The sequence below is a fragment of the Mastacembelus armatus genome, chromosome 6 (assembly GCF_900324485.2).
Source record: "Mastacembelus armatus chromosome 6, fMasArm1.2, whole genome shotgun sequence".
Taxonomy (NCBI): Eukaryota; Metazoa; Chordata; class Actinopteri; order Synbranchiformes; family Mastacembelidae; genus Mastacembelus; species Mastacembelus armatus.
In genome coordinates this window covers 9,201,849-9,223,295 of record NC_046638.1, presented here as the reverse complement: position 1 = coordinate 9,223,295, position 21,447 = coordinate 9,201,849, and the positions used below count along the sequence as shown (strand labels likewise).

Sequence of the window (21,447 nt, the reverse complement as noted above, 5' to 3'; positions counted from 1 at the left end):
TTCAGAATAAAAGTTCAACGTCAAAGGCAGGAAGAAAATATGGTCGGTGGGGTTCATTGTGAATAATAAATGCCAAACATTTATTTGCATTTCAACAAACAAATATTTGTTTTGTTTGCCTTTAAATTATATGGTGGATAAAATACTCAGTGATACATAAAAACTAGACAAACTAAACAAGTCCAACACTTTTGACAATTTCATGTTTCACTGATCTTTTAAATGTATTTTGTTCATCCATACACCATTATCCTAACATGAAATCGAAGATACTTGAAGCCTCTATTGGAATTCTGCAAAAATGAACAGTGCTGTCCAGCAGCATTACAGTAGGCCTATTTCTAGTGTTTGTATTTTGAAAATCGTCATGTCATAATTTGAGTTGGTAACCTCACAGCATTCAGAACTGTGTTACTAATTTGGAGCATTTAAAACATCTAACCAACCATTTTACAATTGGCGATGTAACACATATTGTATTATTAAGGGAAGTCCAAACTTAATACGGATCTTCTTTCAATTTGTGATAAAGGCAGAAGGTAAACATCATCCCCACAAGCTGAAAGATAAAAGATGAGGAACTTGTTACTATCACTATATACAGTTAAGCTACCAGCATTTTACACATCAAAAATATATCTTGCTTAGTGCTTGAGAGTTTACCTGAAGAAATGCAATCCCGATGCCCACTGCACCAAGAATGTATAACTGACTCAGGATGAAGTCCTCTAATTTCATAATGCAGCCACCCTGGGAGCATGAGAAAGGGAAATAATTTTAAATCTTGCTATAATTCAACATTTAGCCATTGGCAAATGTACAGCCCTACCTACCTCTATGTTGTAGATGTTGGAGGGATGGTCCCTGCGGCCGCAGAGTTCAGCAGGGGTCTTACAGCAGCTATCTGGAACGAGCCGCTGATTATCTGCAGCCTGGATCCACACACTTTCCCTCCAGTCTGAGAAGTTATTACTCCCACAACACTTAAACTGGAAAAGAGCCAGTAAAGGGAGGAGGAGAAGAAAGAAAAAAGACACTGATCCTTCATATGCAGGCTAAAGGGGCTGCAATTTCAAATTCAGCATTTTGATCAAACTGGCACTTAAAACGGAAGATTTTCTTCTAAGTGGTGGTGCTGTGATTTAAAGAGATCACTTCCACACCTCCTGTTGAAGTTTGTCCACAGCCTGTGTGATGCTCTGCTCCTCTGGCTGCTGGTATTTCTGCTGCATGGTCAGCTTCAAGTTCTGTCTGAGCTCCTCATCCAGCTGTGAGACAGGAGAAACTTCAGTGATCACCTGCACATTTCCTCCCATTAATAAAAATAGCCTGTGGTCAAGTTTCTTTCTAACCCTGTAACATTCCAGTCTACCTGTGCAATGGCCACACATAACTCAATATATATGAGCACAGATCCTCTGACACCACCCCGTTTCACATGAGCATTCTTTAAATTGATTTATAAATATAGTTTTGTTGCTTGACTGAAAGTGCAAATGAGTGAAAAGGAACCATCGTATATCAGTCTGTTATATCAACAGTTTGATATAAAATGGAAACTGGTGCAGGCAGATTACCTGGTAGCAGAAAGGGAAACACTGGAGACAAAATAAGGGGGAGGAAAGAGAGGTATGAGAAGGGTGGAAAAACAGGACAAATGAAGAACATACACAGAGAGGCATGCAGAGAAGATTTCACAAAAGACTGCAGTGGTCGAAAACATTTCACAGGTGGTAAAAAACCTTAAACAGAAATGATGAAGAACAAAGAAAAATGCATGAAATGACAAAAATTTACATAAAAACAAGCAGAGAGAAAAATCTGTTTAGTAATTTAAACAAAACGTGAAAACATACATTTAGCTTCATATATACTGTATATTGAAAATTATTATATATGACTAAAATCTGTCAATATGCAATATGCTTAACTATATGGAAACACACAAACAGAAGGTAAAACAAGTCACCTCTTGGTAGTTTATGTAGGCCAGCACACCAGCAATGATTTCCAGCAGGAAAATGCAGAGCAACAAAATCAAATACTGCAGAAAAGAGATTAAAAATAAGAACAAAGCTATAAATAACTTATTCCCTAAAGCATAGAAGTTATGCTCTAGGGAATAACTGATTTAACTGTAAGAAAGTAAAGGTCGTGGGAAAAATGGACATGAACATAGTGTCACAGAGCCTGTGCAGTTTTGCTTCTGTATTATATCCTCTCACTTCATCTGTCTATCTCTCTCACACGCTCTTCAGTCCAGCCAACTTCTTATGATGCCCCTCATTCCTCTGGCATGAGCTGCACTCTAAATCTAAACTCTTAAAGACACACTCTACATGACTTTGTCTGTTATATCTGACAGGCATGCCAGTCTGACATAATGAGCTGCACTGAATGTAGGCAGACGAGACAAAAGGTCACCAGGGATTAACTTTGACTACACATAAATGCAGATGAGGTTGTGTGTGTATAAACAGGAACTTAAAGTGTCTGTCTTTGGTTTCTGATTCCACATAATTAGATGGGGTTAACTCTTTGTTGGAGTGAGGTCAAATAAAACAACCAAGGTTTAAAAAAGAATTAGGGTGTTTGGTGTGAGTCCTCGACCTTACCACAATCAAAAGACTCTTCAGCTCCTTCAGAGTGGCACAGCATCCAATTATCCCAGTCACTATCACAATGAGCCCAGCAGCTATCAGGATGTAAGCTGAGGCTGAATAGAAGCTGGAGTTGAGTAAACTGATGTAGTCGCTCTTTTCCACCAGAGTCCACACCCCCACTCCTAATACAACACCTCCCGCCAGCTGAAAGAACATACTGTCATCAGCCCAATTCAAACCAGATGCCCCTATCAAGAATGTGCCTTATAGTTGTTCCTACTCTTACAACATGATAGTGACGAAAACTTTACAACCCTGAAGAGACGTGTTGCTAAATTTGTTTCCGTTTATCTGATTGCACATATGATTGCACACAGTTTTATATCTGAGACTGTATGGGATATTTTATTTTTCTAAGTTCACTTTTGTAACATGCAAAAATTGTCAAATGGTGATCAATTATTTTGAAATGGTTTCAGTGTGAAATAGTAAGTAGAATGATTTAGTATCAAAAAATGAAAAAAAACTTTGGTATCTAAAGCAAAGCATGGATTTAATGCTTCAAACATATTCCTATCATTTCTAATTATCACAGTTTTCAACAGGGCCCTTACCAGAAGGTTGTATTTGTTTTTTTGTATTCTAAGAAAATCTTCATTTATCCTGAACTTACCCAGAAAAGAATATTAAAGAGAAGAAGTAGATATTTCAGACAAATTGTCCCACATGTGTACGTTTTTCTACGTTGGGATTCCATTCTGAAATAAACAATAAGATCTAAGTTAATGCGCAGAAAACATCACCAAATTAAACATTGTAAAAAGAAAACATTCATGTTAAAAAAAGGAACAGAAAATAATTTAAGTCCAGCCCTGCTCTCATTCTATGCTTGAGATTAGCATCACACAGCTTTTGTCCTCTGTACTTGCAGGACAGCAAGTCACAGGCTCTTAGTGATATATCTGGCTATCTGTTATTTGTAGTATACATACTGGAATTTCCTCTTTCAGTCTGCATTAGTTCCACCTTTTGTGTTAAAAAATGATTTACTGGATTAAGCTAAACCAAAACCTCAGTATCTATGAGGTACTCTTGTTACCTCTTGTGAAAAGTAAGATTAACTTCGAGTGACATTAGTTAGCACAACAAAAATGAGGTGTGGTACAAAAATGTAATATAACAGAGCAATGGAAAGCGTTGAACTGATTAAATCAAATGTGCTGTGTGGAAACATCCTTAACAACTTGTGTCACATGTCATCCAGCAGACAGATATATATATGTCCTTCATCCAAGTAACCTAATCTGATCTACTCACACTACAGTGCTCCATGGTTTAACTCTTTAATTTGTGAATTAGTGAGCCTGTTTTCATCCCAATCTGAACTGAGCTTATATTATTTCTATTTTAGGAAAGGTTGTGAATGAGCATCATGACAGATGGTTATTTAAAAGTTCAGGTTAAGGTTAGGATCAGTATAAAGAATATAAAATATTAACTACAATAAAATAGAAAAACATAGGACACAAGACAAAATACTTCATGTATGAGTGTGATTGTCAAGCAAAAACAATCTCCTCATGGTCATATACAGAGTTATTTTTAACTCATTGTGTCATGGAAAAACTGCTCTCCCTTTCCGCTGAGACTGAAATACTCCTACCTGATTTTAGATCGTGGGTCCTGAAGGATGTAGATTATAGGGGTAACGTCTTCCAGCTCCCACAAATCCCAGTGTCAGTGTGTCTTTCAGAGGTAACTACAACAGTGTAAGTTCCCAGTTTATACGCAGATCCAAACCTCCTACCCAAGCGTCTGAGCGTCTGTCCTCTTTTGGCACAACAGGCAGGTCAACCATCTGCAAGCTATATAGGGTGCATGTCTGCCCCCAGCTGGTTTCTCACACATATTAAGGTCATACAAAAACAAATATGTAATTTAAAAAAGAGTCCCTAAAAAATGTAAATAAATAAAAAGCTAAGACAGCACAAGAGTCATCAAAAATATATTTTATTGCATATCCTGTAATGATACATATGCAATGTATACAAATATTACAGATACTATTCAGTAAACTTGTTCACAGGCACTGTTTGTGTTTGTAAAATGAAATAAGTGACCTTAGGACTTCATTGTCAGCATGGGATTCAGCATTTCCACTGACTCTGTCCCAACAAACAATCATGTAACTCCACTGACCCATGGTGTGGTCTTTTCAAAAGTCCTTCCTTTCCTGTTTATGTACAGCAGCGTCTTATAGCCGTGTCCTCCGTCAGTAAAAGTGCATCTTCACATTGTCGATCATGCTGGACAACCAACCTCCTAAAAATAAAAAAATTATAAATTAACATGCAATAAAAACGATACATCAATAATGGTAGATTAAAATATGAGAAACATTTGATTAGTTTACATACACAAATATTCTGCTGCAGGCATATACCATGCAAGCCAGACAGTCAAAAGTAAAGGTAATGTGAATAATATAAAGAAATACAATGCCATACCCAGCCAGATCACTCATCAGTTCCTCCACGTTAAATCCAGTCTTGGCACTGCACTCGTAAAACAAAGCCTGGTGCTGCTGCATGAACCATTTATTTCAAAGATCATTGTCCTTCCTTAGCAGAGACCTTATGATGAAATCCCTGGAGTAAGTTGTTTAAATATTCAAATATGCCTCACCTCTGCCAGCCTCTGCCCCTCCCTTGTGATCACTTCTCTGCTATGACCGTCTGCCAGGTCCAGCTTGTTCCCCAGCAGCATTAATACTACACCTTCACACATCTTTTCCTGGGGCACATGTAGGTCACAGACACTTTAATGTAATTTATACCAACAGGAATATGTTCTCTTACACTCTTTACACAAAAATAACATAACAGATACAAAGCAGAGTCAAACTCAAGGCCTGTCATTCAGACATCACTTGTCTCTGCTGAGATTACTGCTCCACTGTAATGTCAATAACTTACAGCCTGTGTATTCAAATGACCATAAACTGTTTTGCATGTTTTTCGATCCAACCACCCATGACCTCACTACCTGCTCACCTTCACAGAGTCCATCCATCCTCTCACAGCAGTGAAGGAGGTGGAGTCAGTTATGTCATACATGGCGAGAATACCGTCTGCTTTACGGTAGTACTGCTCAGTGATGCTGCGAAATCTGAACAGGCATTAGTAAAAGACAAAGAAAAAAGTAACAAAATCAAGTTATCAGTTTGTAAGAAGCAGGCCTTCCAGGTAAATATGAGAATTTGTTGTTATATCTGACCTTTCCTGTCCTGCAGTGTCCCAAAGCTGCAGGGTGATGGTGGTGGAACCCAGATGTAAAGTCTTCATCTGGAAATCTATACCTAAAAACAAGAGCCCCCTGGTTTCTTCCTTCTTTTTTATATATACACATTAAGTAGTTGTTTAACCATTGCGAAAGAGTGATAAAAGCAGAAAGACTTACCAACAGTAGCACTCATTTTACTGTTAAAGCATCCTGAGCAGTAGTGCTGGATGAAGGAGCTCTTACCCACCCCTGAATTACCCAGGAATACCACCTTGAACATTCGCTGGGGACAGACAGTTTTGTTCTACAATTCAAGTAAAGGGACCAAACCTAATTAAATATGAATGTGTTTTTCCTTAACTTTTTTTAGGCAAGCTCTGTCATTGACTTCAGAACATATGTGAATCCTTGTACTCCATATCCATAGGACATATTTGGCATATTCTCAGATTTTGCATTTTTCCCCTACCTGAGTTTCAGTCTGCTCAACATTTTCACACCTGACCCTACATGACGGTTGGTGTCTCTTGGATGAATTTGTCACCTCTTTGCCATTGTCCTGCTCCAACTCATCAGATGAACTCAGCTGTCTTCAGAATCAATGAATACACAAAATTAGTTGCCTCCTTGAGTAGTCTGCAGTGCAATTACTACAAAGATCATAACGGTAATATCAGATGCAGACAGTCATACAAACCTTTTCACTGGCTTCTCTTGCAGTAAGTAGTTACCTATGATTGACCCTTTCTTCTGCAAACTCTTTGTGACATTTGGATTCTAAAAAGTTTTTGTGGAAAGCGGAGCAGAAGAAATGAGCAGGATTAAAATTTCTACAGTTTTAAATAGATTTGATCTCAAATATATAGATATGCTATGGCAGGTTTCCACTGAACATTAATCAACACAGTCCTGTCTATAAAAAATATCTACACACAGATAACTGTATCTAAACATTTAAAAAACAAGGATTCAGTCAAATAGTTGAATTTATTCTGCTACAAAGTTTTTTTTTTAACATCATAAGCATTTGTGAGCAATACATATATTTGCTGCAAATTGTATGGCAGAGAAATATCCAAAAGGTGCCCAGTGATTTATAGTCAAAACAGTCTTAGATGAATATTTTGCATTCTTCAGACTTCATTAAGGGAGACTAATAGGAGCTTGAATCCAAAACTAGTAAGTTTAGTGTTAGGAAGAAAGGGACTGGCTAAGAGATCATTAATTTGAAAATTGTGATAAATAGTTTGGTAAATACTGTCTCACTTTAGTTCATCTGCATAAATAGTGCTATCTACAACATCAATAAGAAACATATATAACACTCTTTCCATGACACATGACAGAATAACTGTCAGTTCAACAAAATCCTTCAGTTCACTGACCATATTTACAAAAAACAACACTGCTGACATTCAAAAATCCCCAAACCATGTAGGTGGCAGTAATACAAGTTCCATTAAATTATAACAAAACAATAACAGCTGCCCACAGAAGTAAGCGTTCTCCAGAGGACGGAAAAAAGCATGAAGTCATTCCAGGACAAAGCTCAGGGTGGGTAAACCTGTTGTGTCCACGGGGTACAAATGTCTTCACTGAGGTAATAAGCTAATGGCAGAGTAGGAAGGACAGTGTGTCTTTGACTAACCCTCTTCTGAGACTGTTGGGCATCCTTCTCATCTCGCAGCCTCTTGTTCATATCCCTGACACAAAAAGAGAAAATCATTCAGAACCTTTCTTACCTTGGCTGGTCCATGAAAAAAAGGTGTAGGAAAACATATGCACAGTGTAATGTCACAACTAAACTGATTGCTTAACAGGTACAGTTCTTACCTACAAATTGTTCTTATGAAAATTTTTTGTATTCTTCAAAGAGCAAGCAGCCAATCAGACGTACCTCAGTAGCTCTAGCTGTCTCAAGAGACTCTCCTTTTCTTTCTGCATGTTCCTGGACACCTTCATCACGTTTCTACAGTGAAATGAACAGAAAGATTGTTAAAGCATGACAGCATTATTAGTATTACAAAATCCCATAAAAACATCAAACAATGATGTTATCCGACTAACAGGTGTTGCCCGTGTAGCTTTTATCTCTGTGTCAGACCTTCACTGGGTGTCATTACCTGAGCCATGTCCTTTATAACAATGAGCATGTTCAGTTTTATTTATTTTAGGTTAATTGCACACACAGAGCATACACCACCCTGCTGCAAATAATACTGTTCTGACTGTGTATTAATCCCCGACAGGAAATAGTCCCCAACAAAAACACGATTTACTTATGTTTATATGACATTTGTTGAAAATGACACCATCTAGATGTTTTAGCTTATTACTTAAGAGATAAACTGACACATTACTGGTCTTTTCATTATATTTGTTGATTATTTTGTTATTGCCAGCCTTATCCTTTAATAATCTCCCCTAGTATTCCTAGAAATATTAACAGATCAGCTGCCAGAGATCTAGACCCATATTTACATTCAACTGTTGAGTTCGAATGATTGTTTATGCTACACTTAATTTCTTCACATTTGGATATTTTTAGACTTGGAAATACAGCTGGAAAGAGTTCTGTTTTTACAGCTGCAAACACGTTTTTATTTAATCTCCGATTGGTTATGGTAACTTTCTTCTGGTCTTGGTCAAAAAACCTTTTGAGTGGAACCTCAGAAAGTGTGTACTGTTATGTCTTTCATAGAAAAGCAATCAAGCATTTTCTCTTTTTCAAATAGTATTGATAATTATGATAGCTGGTTGAAAATAATTTCAGCCATACTTATACATTCATGCACCAGCTTGAGTTGTCAGCCTCTCACCTCTGTCTGGCCACTTGTTCCCGGGTGTCGTTGAGCTGCAGCAGGCTGAGCTGACCCATAGTGGCCTGCAGCTGCTCTCTGGTGCTCTCCACCTGCTCCTGTAACTGGATGTTGAGGCGTCGCAGCTGCTGGTTCTGCTCCTTGATGTTCGACTGCTCACAGCTCAGCTGCCGGATTTTGGTCTCCAGCTTAAGACAAACACATATACTTTAGATTCACTCAAACTACGGCACCTGTCATAAATAATATTTGTATAATTTTGGCACCTACATCTTTCTGTTTGGACATTGCATTCTCCAACTCTTGCTCACGTAGCTTCAACTCCTCCTGAAGCTGTTTCCCTCTCTGCTTTTGTTTAATACGATCCTTAATTTCAAAATAAATAAATTAAATTCTATTATTAAGATCACTTTTGATTAATAGCACAAAGGCTGCGAAACATCTGTACCTGAGCCAGGTGTTTCTCTCTCTCCTCTTTGATTTGGTTTTCCATTTCTTCATATATGGATCGAACAACCTGATCATGTTCATTCTCTCGTCTAAAGCAGAAGAAATTGAAGAATAAATTAATTCAGAGAACTATTCACAGTTAAACTGGCCAGAGTCCATGTATATTTAGTTCAATGCTAAAGTTGGACCTGCGCAGGGCTTGCTCCAGGCTGTCTCTTTCTTTGATGGAGTCCTGTAAATGAGACACTGCATGTATAAGGACGTCCTCCAGGATGCTGAGCAGTTCTGGTCTGTCTCTCTGGAGTTCACACCACAGAGTGCAGAGCTCCTGCTGACTGACACACAACACACAACTGCTCAAATGAAAAAGGATGTCTAATTTTAACCCCACAACATCAGTCATTAACATTGCAAAAAGGCTCTGAGCTGAAATGAATGGATATACAATATGTACATGAAAAGCATTAAGCATTTTTGTTTGCTCAAGCATTTTGATAGTTTTTTTTTGTCTACAAAAGTAGAATATAAATTCCTTAGACATACACATAATCATTGGCTACACAAATAAAATGGAACAAAATCCAACATGGCTCTGTCACTTTTCAACCTTTATTTGTTTAATTTAAAACTTTGTGAGAGCTGTTGATTTAACTATGGTTATTACTGAAGCTGTATTTAGTAAAGGTGTACAGAACTATATTATATAGAAACATGTTTCTAATTTTCTGCTCTCCTCATGTTTGTAAGTAGGGTGGACAAATCATTAGATTAATCTCTTGGTGCAAACCACAACCTCAATAATAAACAAACGGGTACAATAATACCTTTTAGTGCCAATCAAAACTTAACAGTATTATTATCTTTGCTAGCTCGAAGGTAGAGTTACTTGCTGTTGTAGGAGGCTGCATTTGATTTTTACAGGTAGTCACTAGGTGTAGGTGTGTTAAAAATATACAATATGTAATCTATATGCAAAGTTTATAATTAACAGTTTTAATGGCTGTAATGAGAAAACAGTGATCTTACTCTTTAAAGAGTTTGTCAGCGCCTAGCTCCATCAGTACATCTACAAATCTCGCTGAAGCCTCATCCTGGGACCAGTCCACTTGGTTTGTAGCCTCTTCTGGTTCTTCTTGACTCAGCTCAGGTGTGTCATCTAATCCCACAAGCTCACCTAATCAAGAGACAGACAGAACAAGAGAAGAATTATTTGACAGTGGATGACAAAGGTTTCTGCGCGAGCAGTAGTCTTCCTCATAGATGTCATAATGAACAGAAGTCTGAAAACAGTTAAAACACTACACTCACCAAGTCCCGTCTTGAATTCAGCAGGAGTAATAAATCCATTGCTCTTTCGGTCCAGACTCTCAAACACTGTCTCCAGCTGTTCTGGGGACAGAGGCAGCTCTGCTTGTAGCCTCTGAACAAAGAAGGCGGAAAGTTCAACCATTGTACAATCAGCTGAAAATACTGTTGTTCTACCACATTAGCTGCTCACCTGCATATCCCTCTTTGTGATGAACCCTTTCCTCTCTTTGTCACACAGCACAAACAGCTCCTTGGCCTTGTCCATGGTCTCTGTCAGTGAGCCTTCTGGCACTGTCTCTCTGGGTGAAGCCAGTGGGCTCCGGCTTGGCCTGGGGCTCCCAAATTGCGGGCCCCGCATTCTGGGACTCATCGGTACAGCCCCACCACTTCCTTTACCCACCAGCACTTCATCATCATTCAGCCACTTAGACATTACTGTACAGAGGAACATGGGCATTGGATGTGAGGTGACGTATGAGGCTGTCAATTAGTGGGCTCAGTCTTTCATACCAAATATTGTTAAAGAATGCTGGTCTACTTCTTACTAGAAGTCTACTACTTCTTTTTATAACTGATTACTTAATTAAGTCATTTTTCAAACAAAATGCCACCAATCCCAGTTTCTACATTTTTGGGTTTTGCTGACAGAAAACTGCAAATATTTGTGCTTTGGACTGTTTTTATTATTATTATTTCATCCTATAAACAATTCAATTAAAATATAATTGTCAGATTATTTGATAATAAAATATTAATGAGACGTCTCAGTATCTCAACGGCATTAAACTTAGTTCATCACTCAGAACTACCTGTCTGAAGCATAATCAGGGATATTTAATTTTATTTTCTCAGTAAAGTAGAATAAACATTTTGGGTATTCTCTTTCATAGCTGGTAGATACTGTGAGAAGCTGGCTTTACAGATCCTCCCTTGTTAAACATGAAAGTGCCAAACAAACTGAACTGTAATTATCTACAGCTACTGACTTTATAACTCTTTGATGGATCTAATATGACAGCATGTTACATAGGAAATTATTTTACACATTTCAGGCTGAAATGTCAGTATCCATATAAGCAGGGTATGACACAAACACCTGACTTCATGCAGCACAGCCAGTTGTCCTCATTGTTTATTTAGAGGAGGAAAACTCAAATAAATGTGGTGCTGCTTGTAGTACGCCTACCCACTGCTAAGTACCAGGATGTGTAGAGGGTGAAAAGCAGGATGGTGTCATGTGAGAAGAGTTACTGTGTACTTGAAGGGAAGGGTGGATAGCTACAGGTTAGGAGATGCAAATGAAATTGCATTTGCATTATGAGAACAACCACAATTGAAAGCAAAATCTACTCTCAAGAACTCTATGTCTCTGTATGTCCGTGGACATTTTATAAAACACTGATTTATTTAAGGCAGACACAAGCATCACACATACTCAGTCTTCCAGTTAGATAAAATACATAAGTGGTTTAATTTAAGTAAGATTTCATATCTCTCAGAATCAAAGCAGAAGGAAAGATATTTCTGGGGCCTAAGGTGCACAGTTCTTCCTATCTCTCCAATAATGCTATCTATGAAGTTATAAAATCTAAAAGTATGTGCTGATAATGGCTTTTTTTATAACATGAAAGATATTCTAGGATAAGAGTCATGTACAAATTAGGTTGAGGATTTTGTATGTCAAACCAGACTTCCAATTCTCCAACAGCCACGCCAAAGTTTAACTAAACCCAAACACACCTTTTTAGCAAGTTCGGTGTGTTTTGCAAGGTGGAGTTTTATTCAGGGAAAGTAGCTTCAGCGTATTACAAGGGTTTACAACATGCAAGGCTACAAAACTGTCAGACTTGTAAAGGGCCTACACCTTATGTGATAAATGTCAACATAACAACATACTCAGTCTGAAAACGTCGGTGAAGTTGGAAACATATGCTGCTGCTGCTTTGAAGCACTGACAGCTCTAATAATTAAACAGCAAGTTAAACAGACACCGTGGTTGTGAAATGCAGATTAGGGTTTGCGGCTATACCAAAAGTTTCACTCAAACACAACGTCACCTACCAAAATAAAAAAATAAAACAAATGACTTACATCTGACCAGTTTTGGAGTAATGTACATATTTTGCAAATCTAAAGCGAAGTGAAGTAATGTATATTTAGGACAGAACCGCACGCCGCAGTCAGGCCACTGTTACTCTAATACAGGTAGAGAAGGTGAACATAAACGCTGTCTTAATACATCTAAAACCCTCACATTACTTTAACTTATGTCATCTTAGCGAAAGTGTATGAAGTCTTAATACTTACCCACGGCGTGCTGAACGCAGGTATCCACTACCCTTGATCACCTGGCAGTAATTCAGACAGGTACTAACTTCAGACGCTGGGTGGCAGTGACGCCCCTGCGAGATTAAATTTAACCGTAATATTTAGTGTAGCCCACTATATTTTTTCAGACACCCATACAAATACACCTACCAGTGCTGTAGAATTGGATTGATTAATTGATTTATAAATTAGTCGACTGAAAGAAAACAAACTGGGACTCATTTAGGTATTTGATTTTTTAAAAATATTTTGTCTTCATTATTTATACAGGGTGGTTCAATGACATCAATTCCACTCTCCTTGGTATGAACGCTCAGTATACTAAGGGCAGTACATTTTCAAAAATCAAAAGACATACACATAGATAAACACTTAAACGGATTGATCGAATTATGTAGACCCATATGATATGAAGGAAACACTGGGTTTTGGAGGCATCTGGGTAGTTTGTCCAGTTGTGATTTTCTGCCATATGTTTATTCATTATTTTAAGGTACTCTCAGTAATACCTATAAAAACGTTCAACCAAAACATCTACAGTATCTACCATAATCTTTGTCCCTTTAGGCAACAATATTTTTGTGGATTTTTTTGGGAACGTTTAAGCGAGCTATTACGGTAAGACGTAGCGTTACCATGGAATTTACGTAAACGCATACGTTGAAAACCAGCGGTGCATTGTTTCTAAGTACGAGTGTAAGAAATGTGCTGTTTTTTTACCGTCTCGCTGTGACTTTTGTTCAGTCTTTACACTTTTTTTGGTGAGTAACAGTTAAATGTTGGTTAGTTAACAGTAAAGCTAAGCGGTGAAATAACGTTGTGGCGTAGAAAACGTATCTGGAGGGAATTCCTCGAAGTTAAAATCTGAGCTGTGTGAGTGCCAGCACCGAGTGTTTTGTGGAAATACAACTAACGCTATCTCGTTTGTGGGTTAGCGGTTACCTAAATCTGTTGTCCGTCTCCAAGATTATCTGCGGCCACGATTAATAGAGAGATTAGATGCGTAAAAAGTAAGAAAGGGTGTGTATCATCAGAAGAACAGACCAAGAGGAGGTGGTGTCCACATGGGTTAAATCTGTAATCCCAGTTTTGACCTTTCCATGCCTGCCTGTATAACAGCCTGAGCATGTTGACCTTATATAGATGTGTTACCTGCTAATTTAGAGACACACGGCAAGTTACATCCCCCCTGTCCACACTGCAGATAGGTGGCTATGAATTACTGTTGTGTGTTGTGTAAATGAATAATTATAGCAAGTCTTCTGTTTTTTCTCGCAGGTAATGCAGCAAATGAGGAGACTTTTCAGACCAAGGATGTCGATATGCAGCATTTAAAAAGTTCAGAAACCTTCCATCTGATAGTTTGGGCTGCCTGCAGTCATCACCTAGATACATTATCCCCGAAGACAGCAAACAACATCTTTCTTAATATAGGAAGCGCCTGGAGTTAATGATACACAAGACAATAGGACATTTTTGGAAACACCACCTTGTTCTGTTGTTGACCTGTTAGGCTTGTGCCGCCACCAAGTGCCCGTGTTTTGATTCAGTTGCCCGCAGAGGGGAAGAGAACAAACCGTGAAGCTTGGTGGTCTGTGGGATCAGCACCTGAAGATGCTGCAGACTGGTAACTACTCACTGGTGTTGCTGATCCAGCTCACACTGTTGGCCTATGACCTCTTTGTCAACTCCTTCAGTGAACTCCTGAGGGGAGCACCTGTCATCCAGCTTGTGCTTTTCATGTAAGTCAACGAGGTACATGCTGAAAACATTATCAGTCAATCCATTATTAATCCATCAATTGGAAGTAAATTGATTCCAGCTGACGGATTTTATTTAAAAAGTTTATTCAAGCTATTATCAAGTAAAAATACTGCATTGGTTACTACACTGGTTCAAAAATGTGCAGACTTGCTGTATTTGATTTTTTTTCTAAATATGTTATAATTTATATTAGCAGCAGATTGATTAAAATCCAATAGATACGTTAAGATACAATATAAATAAATATGTTAAAGGAGCATCACCATTAAAGGATAATGCTTGAAATAGCAGACTTCATAAACTAATTTCCTAATTCAGTCAAATAGAAGCCAATCAGACATTTCAGAAGTTGCCAGATTGAGACCTACATTATTAGATGCTTACAGTGTCACTATACTTACAGAAAGTCTTTGAATGTTGTTAGTAAGAAATTCACAGCTCATTCCTTTACAAAGTAATAACAAAACTGTCTTTTCTTGCAGCATACAGGACATTGCCATCTTGTTCAGCATCATCATCATCATGCTGATGATGTTCAACACTTACATGTTCCAGGTTGGCCTGGTGTCTACGCTGCTGAGCAGATTCAAGGATCTGCTGTTCTTTTCCATTCTTTACCTGATTCTCAGCATCTGCTTCCACTGCTGGGTTTTGGTACGCTACGTTGCAACATCACAGGCACCTGCATATGAACACTGAAAAAGACACTGAAAAATATCAAGTACTTTTAAGTGAAATATTGATTAAATCAGTGGCATCCAAGCTCCTAGTCTTGATCCAAATAAATTGTGCCTAATAAGCATTTCTTTTTCTCTAGAACCTTAGATGGCTTGAGTCAAACCGTTTTGTTTGGACAGATGGTCTTCAAGCACTTTTTGTTTTCCAGAGAACAGGTATTTGGAGAATTCAGAGGTAAATTTTTCTCTAACTTTTCTGTAGTCTGTTGTCACTAGGTAATTGTATTTTTTCTGTTAACAGCGGCAGTGTTGTATTACTACTACTACAAACGCACAGCAGAGTGCATGGGGGACCCAAGGTTTTATGAGGACTCTGCGTGGATGCGAGATGTTTTTGCCAGAAGTCGTCAGTGATGGACAATTTTGAGGTCGAATTAGAAGGATCTGAAGAACGAAGCTTTCACGTGACCTATATTGAATTTTAGACTGCTTTCTATTTTTTTAATATATTGAACACTTAAAATGCCCAACACTATTAAGCACTGGCCTGATGCTGAACACACTCATGGAACTCATTGACTTGTAGATGTCTCATCCACAGTCTTGTTGACTGCCAAATGGGCAGCCAGTCAAATGGTTTACAGTGGTAGGTAAGCCAACCATGGCATGCGTAGCATTGCATTAATCAGGATTGAGTCTGTTTAATCTGTGTGGCCTTTGTAAATCAATTTGAGTTGCAGACACAATGTAACACAATGAAATAAGGTTTAGGAAGCTGCAGGTACTGCCTCCAATGGAATCTTTATCATTTTAATAGAATTATTTGTACAGCTACATTCATTAATAGTTTTTTGGTAAAGTTCAACTCCCTTTCAAAGAAGTTGGATATTTTGCCTTATGTGAGGTAAATATGTGCTGTTTACATGAGTCAGGTTTTAATAAGCCAATTTTTAATGTGCATCCTGCTGTGTTTGAATGGGGATCTTTGTTCTCCCTGTTTTTATTAAATAATGCTTCTCTAATCCCAGTCTAATCCTTTATCAGTAAGGTAGCCAGTATTATCCTGGAGACAAGGTGAAACAGACTGCTCTATTTTTACCACAAAGATTAATCAGGGATTGAGGTTTTAGGCGCCACAAGTGAAACACACCATAAATAGTTTTTAGTGCTCAAAATAACCTATTGCTAGTCACCCAACAGTTTAAGTGGCTGTGTACTTCAGGTCTGGTCTCTATAAAACAAACAATATTTTATGTATTGTAAAATCTATGGGGTCCCTGGATTATTGCAACCATCAAAGCTATCTGGCTAATCAAAGAAAGACACCAAAAATTGTACAAATCCCCTTTACTTGTGAAAAGAAAACCACAGTCCATATGTCCCAAAATATTGTCAGTGCACTCCAATTAAATCCAAAATCCAGTTCGTGTTGTGTATGATGTCCTTCGTTCCACTGGAATGTGTCATATTCATTTAAATCAGCCACCCAAAACTGCAGGAAACCAAGGAGAGGAAAAAAAGTTTATCACCACAAATGTTTTTCAGTGATTAAAAATAAAATAAAAACTTTAAATTTACCTTCAAACATAGATGCCAACCCAGAGTAGTAAGAACAACACACCAAATCCCATGAAAAGTGAAGCCACAAGGGATATCAGTAGCTCCTTGTAGACATCCCTGGTGTATTTTGTTGAAGTCACCTCATAGCTGATGAAAAGTTAAGGCAGTCTTATAATATTAGTGTACTGTCACTATGTACTCTTTCATGACACTTACAGTTCATAAATCAGTACTGAAAAGAAAAAAAACATGAAAAATTTGTTTACCCAAACATTATACATTAAGTAACATTATAGACAAAAAATGACAGTTTCATTTCAGCTTCTACAATATGCTGCTTGTCTGTTACATCCTAGTTAATTGAATATCTTTGGTTTCAATCTGTTAGTTGGACAAAACATCTCTGACCCCATTGTAGACTGTGGGAAAACGTAAGCAACATTTCCCACTATTTTCTGGTATTTTACAGACAGATCAGTGATAAACTAATAAAAACAATCAACGCATTGATCTATAATGGAAAGAACTGTAGGCATTAGTGTCTTTGTGGTTCTGGTTTTGTAAAGTCTTATTTCAGGTTCTTGTTTTACAGTAACATAATGGTATATGCTAAAGCCAGTTCTTTGGTGTTCATCTCACGCAATGTTGCGGTGAGCAAACACTGAAAGGATACACAAAGAACCAGGCGGTGAAGAACATGCCGATGGCCAGCAGGACCACAGTCTTCAAGCACTTTTTGTTTTCCAGAGAACAGGTATTTGGAGAATTCCGAGGTAAATTTTTCTCTAACTTTTCTGTAGTCTGTTGTCACTAGGTAATTGTATTTTTTCTGTTAACAGCGGCAGTGTTGTATTACTACTACTACAAACGCACAGCAGAGTGCATGGGGGACCCAAGGTTTTATGAGGACTCTGCGTGGATGCGAGATGTTTTTGCCAGAAGTCGTCAGTGATGGACAATTTTGAGGTCGAATTAGAAGGATCTGAAGAACGAAGCTTTCACGTGACCTATATTGAATTTTAGACTGCTTTCTATTTTTTTAATATATTGAACACTTAAAATGCCCAACACTATTAAGCACTGGCCTGATGCTGAACACACTCATGGAACTCATTGACTTGTAGATGTCTCATCCACAGTCTTGTTGACTGCCAAATGGGCAGCCAGTCAAATGGTTTACAGTGGTAGGTAAGCCAACCATGGCATGCGTAGCATTGCATTAATCAGGATTGAGTCTGTTTAATCTGTGTGGCCTTTGTAAATCAATTTGAGTTGCAGACACAATGTAACACAATGAAATAAGGTTTAGGAAGCTGCAGGTACTGCCTCCAATGGAATCTTTATCATTTTAATAGAATTATTTGTACAGCTACATTCATTAATAGTTTTTTGGTAAAGTTCAACTCCCTTTCAAAGAAGTTGGATATTTTGCCTTATGTGAGGTAAATATGTGCTGTTTACATGAGTCAGGTTTTAATAAGCCAATTTTTAATGTGCATCCTGCTGTGTTTGAATGGGGATCTTTGTTCTCCCTGTTTTTATTAAATAATGCTTCTCTAATCCCAGTCTAATCCTTTATCAGTAAGGTAGCCAGTATTATCCTGGAGACAAGGTGAAACAGACTGCTCTATTTTTACCACAAAGATTAATCAGGGATTGAGGTTTTAGGCGCCACAAGTGAAACACACCATAAATAGTTTTTAGTGCTCAAAATAACCTATTGCTAGTCACCCAACAGTTTAAGTGGCTGTGTACTTCAGGTCTGGTCTCTATAAAACAAACAATATTTTATGTATTGTAAAATCTATGGGGTCCCTGGATTATTGCAACCATCAAAGCTATCTGGCTAATCAAAGAAAGACACCAAAAATTGTACAAATCCCCTTTACTTGTGAAAAGAAAACCACAGTCCATATGTCCCAAAATATTGTCAGTGCACTCCAATTAAATCCAAAATCCAGTTCGTGTTGTGTATGATGTCCTTCGTTCCACTGGAATGTGTCATATTCATTTAAATCAGCCACCCAAAACTGCAGGAAACCAAGGAGAGGAAAAAAAGTTTATCACCACAAATGTTTTTCAGTGATTAAAAATAAAATAAAAACTTTAAATTTACCTTCAAACATAGATGCCAACCCAGAGTAGTAAGAACAACACACCAAATCCCATGAAAAGTGAAGCCACAAGGGATATCAGTAGCTCCTTGTAGACATCCCTGGTGTATTTTGTTGAAGTCACCTCATAGCTGATGAAAAGTTAAGGCAGTCTTATAATATTAGTGTACTGTCACTATGTACTCTTTCATGACACTTACAGTTCATAAATCAGTACTGAAAAGAAAAAAAACATGAAAAATTTGTTTACCCAAACATTATACATTAAGTAACATTATAGACAAAAAATGACAGTTTCATTTCAGCTTCTACAATATGCTGCTTGTCTGTTACATCCTAGTTAATTGAATATCTTTGGTTTCAATCTGTTAGTTGGACAAAACATCTCTGACCCCATTGTAGACTGTGGGAAAACGTAAGCAACATTTCCCACTATTTTCTGGTATTTTACAGACAGATCAGTGATAAACTAATAAAAACAATCAACGCATTGATCTATAATGGAAAGAACTGTAGGCATTAGTGTCTTTGTGGTTCTGGTTTTGTAAAGTCTTATTTCAGGTTCTTGTTTTACAGTAATATAATGGTATATGCTAAAGCCAGTTCTTTGGTGTTGATCTCACGCAATGTTGCGGTGAGCAAACACTGAAAGGATACACAAAGAACCAGGCGGTGAAGAACATGCCGATGGCCAGCAGGACCACAGTGAGATGGGGGAACACAGCCGGGTTCACCGGGCTGGTGTATCTGGTCATGGCCTCAAGTTCCTGCCACAGCAGCAAAGACAAAAGAGACAGAAGCTGGTTAGACCAAGGGTGATTTTAGACCCTTTTATAGGTGATTAAGCACACCTAAATTTAATCTCAGCACCCTTTAAAATTCTAATAATTCATCATTAGGCCTATTATTATTAAAAGCATGTATACACTTTTTTTGTTTTTTTAAAGAAAAGAACCAGGTTCAGGTGAGAAAGTGAGGTCAAAATGACATTACTTGACACCATTGCTCATATCAACCTAATATTAAATTAGAATAATGTTATGAATCGATATAGATCAATTTAATCCTCTTATTAGATTCTAGATTCTATGGTTGAATGCTAAGTTTGCTATTTGGTTGACAGCACAAACAGGAAGAGAGGAGGACAGAGGGAGAGACAAGGGGAGAGGAGCAGGATTTATTCCCCAGATGGACCACTGGGCATAAGGCCCGTATAAATGCACATTCTCCTCGGGGGCTGAGCACCCCTAAAAGTCTGATCCTAAGATCGCCCCTCGGTTGGACCTCCTCCCATAAAGTACCAAGTCAAAAGCTGCTGATAAGTGTTGCAGAATGACTAGAGACAGTTTATTTAGTTCACAGCGACTGAAGCAGTGAGTGTGACACGAGCAGCTAACGATCCTCTGCTAGTCTGAGTATCCGCACGATTTCACACAGATATAAATGAAATTAAAAATAAGGTGCACACATAAACTGCACGGCACTGTACATTATAGTTATACAACAAGATAAAAATAAGTAATTGTACCATTTTGTACTGATGTGAAGCTCCTGCCTCTATGGTCCAAGATGAAAAGGCCACGTACTGACTATCTCTTCCTGGTGTTTCGTGACGTAGGGCATGCGTGGTTCAACGACGGTTAACATACCCCCAGTATTGTCTGTCAGGGCTCAGTAAGTTTGTAAGTACTTACTATTTTCATTATGGATTTATCTGCAGATTCTGATTATTTCCTACAAAGTATATATATATATATATATATATATATATATATATATATATATATATATATATATATGAAGTACAAACGGACCCAGAAGTGATGCCTTCAAATGTCTTCTTTATAACTTAGTAAAATATTTGTAAATAAACACAGCTTATTATCACTTTTGAGACGGAGTGGAAACATAAAATGTTCAACATGAATTATGATTAAGACGATGATCAAAACCCAGACTGTACAATTATTATTGTAACACGACCAAACTCCCGTTTCCCTTGTTATAATTATTTGCTTATTAAAGCTTGCTCTTTGGTGATGGTGAAGTATTCTTTGCCTGTTAGACCAAAACCAGGGATTATAATGCATTTAATATGAAGACTACTGAATAGTTATTGAACTAAATCTAGATCTTACTTAAACATTACAAAATCTTTGTCTGCCATCTAGTGGACAAAATAAACAACTGATATTCAACACACCAGCTTTGGCCATCAAACACACCAGAAATGCCAATCACAGATTTATTTATGGCATGCATTCATAGTATTACAGGATATTCTTGAAAAAATGCTTTGAAAATGTAATGATAAAATGGGATAAAAAGAAAAAGTAGTGATATTATAGTACTCAGTGCTAGTGCTAAAATTAGAAATGAGTTTGCGTTTATTTTTAATGCTTATCAATCATTCCTGGCTCAAGCAGATAAAGGTTAACAGCCACAAAATGCCAGCTATAAAAACAATATGATAAAACATATCAAATAAAAATGAGCAGTGGTTGGAACAAAATGAAGCTATACAGTTACATGTAATGCAGTT

The 21,447-nt window shown here is 37.7% G+C and overlaps 5 protein-coding genes across 9 annotated transcripts; 1 reads left to right on the top strand and 4 right to left on the bottom strand.

Annotated features, from left to right (window-relative positions):
• Positions 1–52: 52 nt before the first annotated feature.
• Positions 53–4,473, bottom strand: cd151 (CD151 molecule). 3 transcript variants are annotated; one of them, XM_026310501.1, is made up of 9 exons: positions 4,267–4,465; positions 3,277–3,361; positions 2,616–2,807; positions 1,970–2,044; positions 1,578–1,598; positions 1,164–1,268; positions 834–989; positions 664–750; positions 53–559 (listed from the first exon to the last, which is right to left on the bottom strand). In XM_026310501.1, the coding sequence occupies exons 2-9, from the start codon at positions 3,358–3,360 to the stop codon at positions 500–502; spliced, it is 780 nt and encodes a 259-aa protein (XP_026166286.1). In that variant the 5' UTR covers position 3,361; positions 4,267–4,465; the 3' UTR covers positions 53–499. The 3 variants fall into 3 exon arrangements, with proteins under 3 accessions (XP_026166286.1, XP_026166287.1, XP_026166288.1); XM_026310502.1 differs by lacking the exon at positions 1,578–1,598; XM_026310503.1 differs by lacking the exons at positions 1,578–1,598; positions 1,970–2,044 and having other exon boundaries at positions 4,267–4,473.
• Positions 4,474–4,597: 124 nt separating this feature from the next.
• cracr2b (calcium release activated channel regulator 2B) lies at positions 4,598–12,827 on the bottom strand. Of its 3 annotated transcripts, XM_026310496.1 has the most exons (18): positions 12,770–12,827; positions 10,653–10,897; positions 10,463–10,574; positions 10,181–10,328; positions 9,343–9,507; positions 9,153–9,243; positions 8,975–9,070; positions 8,705–8,892; positions 7,783–7,854; positions 7,534–7,588; positions 6,583–6,662; positions 6,355–6,475; positions 6,063–6,189; positions 5,880–5,961; positions 5,657–5,771; positions 5,289–5,396; positions 5,111–5,187; positions 4,598–4,925 (listed from the first exon to the last, which is right to left on the bottom strand). In XM_026310496.1, exons 2-18 carry the CDS (start codon positions 10,893–10,895, stop codon positions 4,841–4,843), a joined length of 1,965 nt encoding a protein of 654 aa, XP_026166281.1. In that variant the 5' UTR covers positions 10,896–10,897; positions 12,770–12,827; the 3' UTR covers positions 4,598–4,840. The 3 variants fall into 3 exon arrangements, with proteins under 3 accessions (XP_026166281.1, XP_026166280.1, XP_026166282.1); XM_026310495.1 differs by having other exon boundaries at positions 4,598–5,187; XM_026310497.1 differs by having other exon boundaries at positions 4,598–5,187; positions 9,343–9,489.
• A 622-nt stretch (positions 12,828–13,449) lies between these two features.
• tmem138 (transmembrane protein 138) lies at positions 13,450–16,514 on the top strand. Its single transcript, XM_026312264.2, has 5 exons — positions 13,450–13,551; positions 14,069–14,532; positions 15,037–15,208; positions 15,372–15,447; positions 15,533–16,514. Exons 2-5 carry the CDS (start codon positions 14,405–14,407, stop codon positions 15,643–15,645), a joined length of 489 nt encoding a protein of 162 aa, XP_026168049.1. The 5' UTR covers positions 13,450–13,551; positions 14,069–14,404; the 3' UTR covers positions 15,646–16,514.
• Positions 16,515–16,561: 47 nt separating this feature from the next.
• Positions 16,562–17,992, bottom strand: LOC113132807 (transmembrane protein 258-like). Its single transcript, XM_026311149.2, has 4 exons — positions 17,972–17,992; positions 17,465–17,592; positions 16,810–16,938; positions 16,562–16,723 (listed from the first exon to the last, which is right to left on the bottom strand). The coding sequence occupies exons 1-3, from the start codon at positions 17,990–17,992 to the stop codon at positions 16,812–16,814; spliced, it is 276 nt and encodes a 91-aa protein (XP_026166934.1). The 3' UTR covers positions 16,562–16,723; positions 16,810–16,811.
• A 667-nt stretch (positions 17,993–18,659) lies between these two features.
• Positions 18,660–20,523, bottom strand: LOC113133448 (transmembrane protein 258). Its single transcript, XM_026312265.1, has 4 exons — positions 20,434–20,523; positions 19,563–19,672; positions 18,908–19,036; positions 18,660–18,821 (listed from the first exon to the last, which is right to left on the bottom strand). The coding sequence occupies exons 1-3, from the start codon at positions 20,434–20,436 to the stop codon at positions 18,910–18,912; spliced, it is 240 nt and encodes a 79-aa protein (XP_026168050.1). The 5' UTR covers positions 20,437–20,523; the 3' UTR covers positions 18,660–18,821; positions 18,908–18,909.
• Between the last annotated feature and the right edge of the window lie 924 nt (positions 20,524–21,447).

Coding starts and splice junctions, on each gene's coding strand:
- LOC113133448 (XM_026312265.1), bottom strand. Junction 19,037..19,562: donor TTCACCGCCTGGTTCTTTGT/GTATCCTTTCAG, acceptor ACTTTTCATCAG/CTATGAGGTGACTTCAACAA.
- tmem138 (XM_026312264.2), top strand. CDS start 14,405: ATGCTGCAGACTGGTAACTACTCACTGGTGTTGCTGATCCAGCTCACA. Junction 15,209..15,371: donor GCTTCCACTGCTGGGTTTTG/GTACGCTACGTT, acceptor CTTTTTCTCTAG/AACCTTAGATGGCTTGAGTC. Junction 15,448..15,532: donor TTTTGTTTTCCAGAGAACAG/GTATTTGGAGAA, acceptor TTCTGTTAACAG/CGGCAGTGTTGTATTACTAC.
- cd151 (XM_026310501.1), bottom strand. CDS start 3,360: ATGGAATCCCAACGTAGAAAAACGTACACATGTGGGACAATTTGTCTG. Junction 2,045..2,615: donor TGAAGAGTCTTTTGATTGTG/GTAAGGTCGAGG, acceptor TCTTTTCTGCAG/TATTTGATTTTGTTGCTCTG. Junction 990..1,163: donor TGGACAAACTTCAACAGGAG/GTGTGGAAGTGA, acceptor GCTCTTTTCCAG/TTTAAGTGTTGTGGGAGTAA.
- cracr2b (XM_026310495.1), bottom strand. CDS start 10,895: ATGTCTAAGTGGCTGAATGATGATGAAGTGCTGGTGGGTAAAGGAAGT. Junction 7,855..8,704: donor GAACAAGTGGCCAGACAGAG/GTGAGAGGCTGA, acceptor ATTTCACTGTAG/AAACGTGATGAAGGTGTCCA. Junction 6,476..6,582: donor CAAGAGAAGCCAGTGAAAAG/GTTTGTATGACT, acceptor TTGATTCTGAAG/ACAGCTGAGTTCATCTGATG.
- LOC113132807 (XM_026311149.2), bottom strand. CDS start 17,992: ATGGTTGGCTTACCTACCACT. Junction 17,593..17,971: donor TGGTTGGCTTACCTACCACT/GTAAACCATTTG, acceptor TAGTGACAACAG/ACTACAGAAAAGTTAGAGAA. Junction 16,939..17,464: donor TTCACCGCCTGGTTCTTTGT/GTATCCTTTCAG, acceptor ACTTTTCATCAG/CTATGAGGTGACTTCAACAA.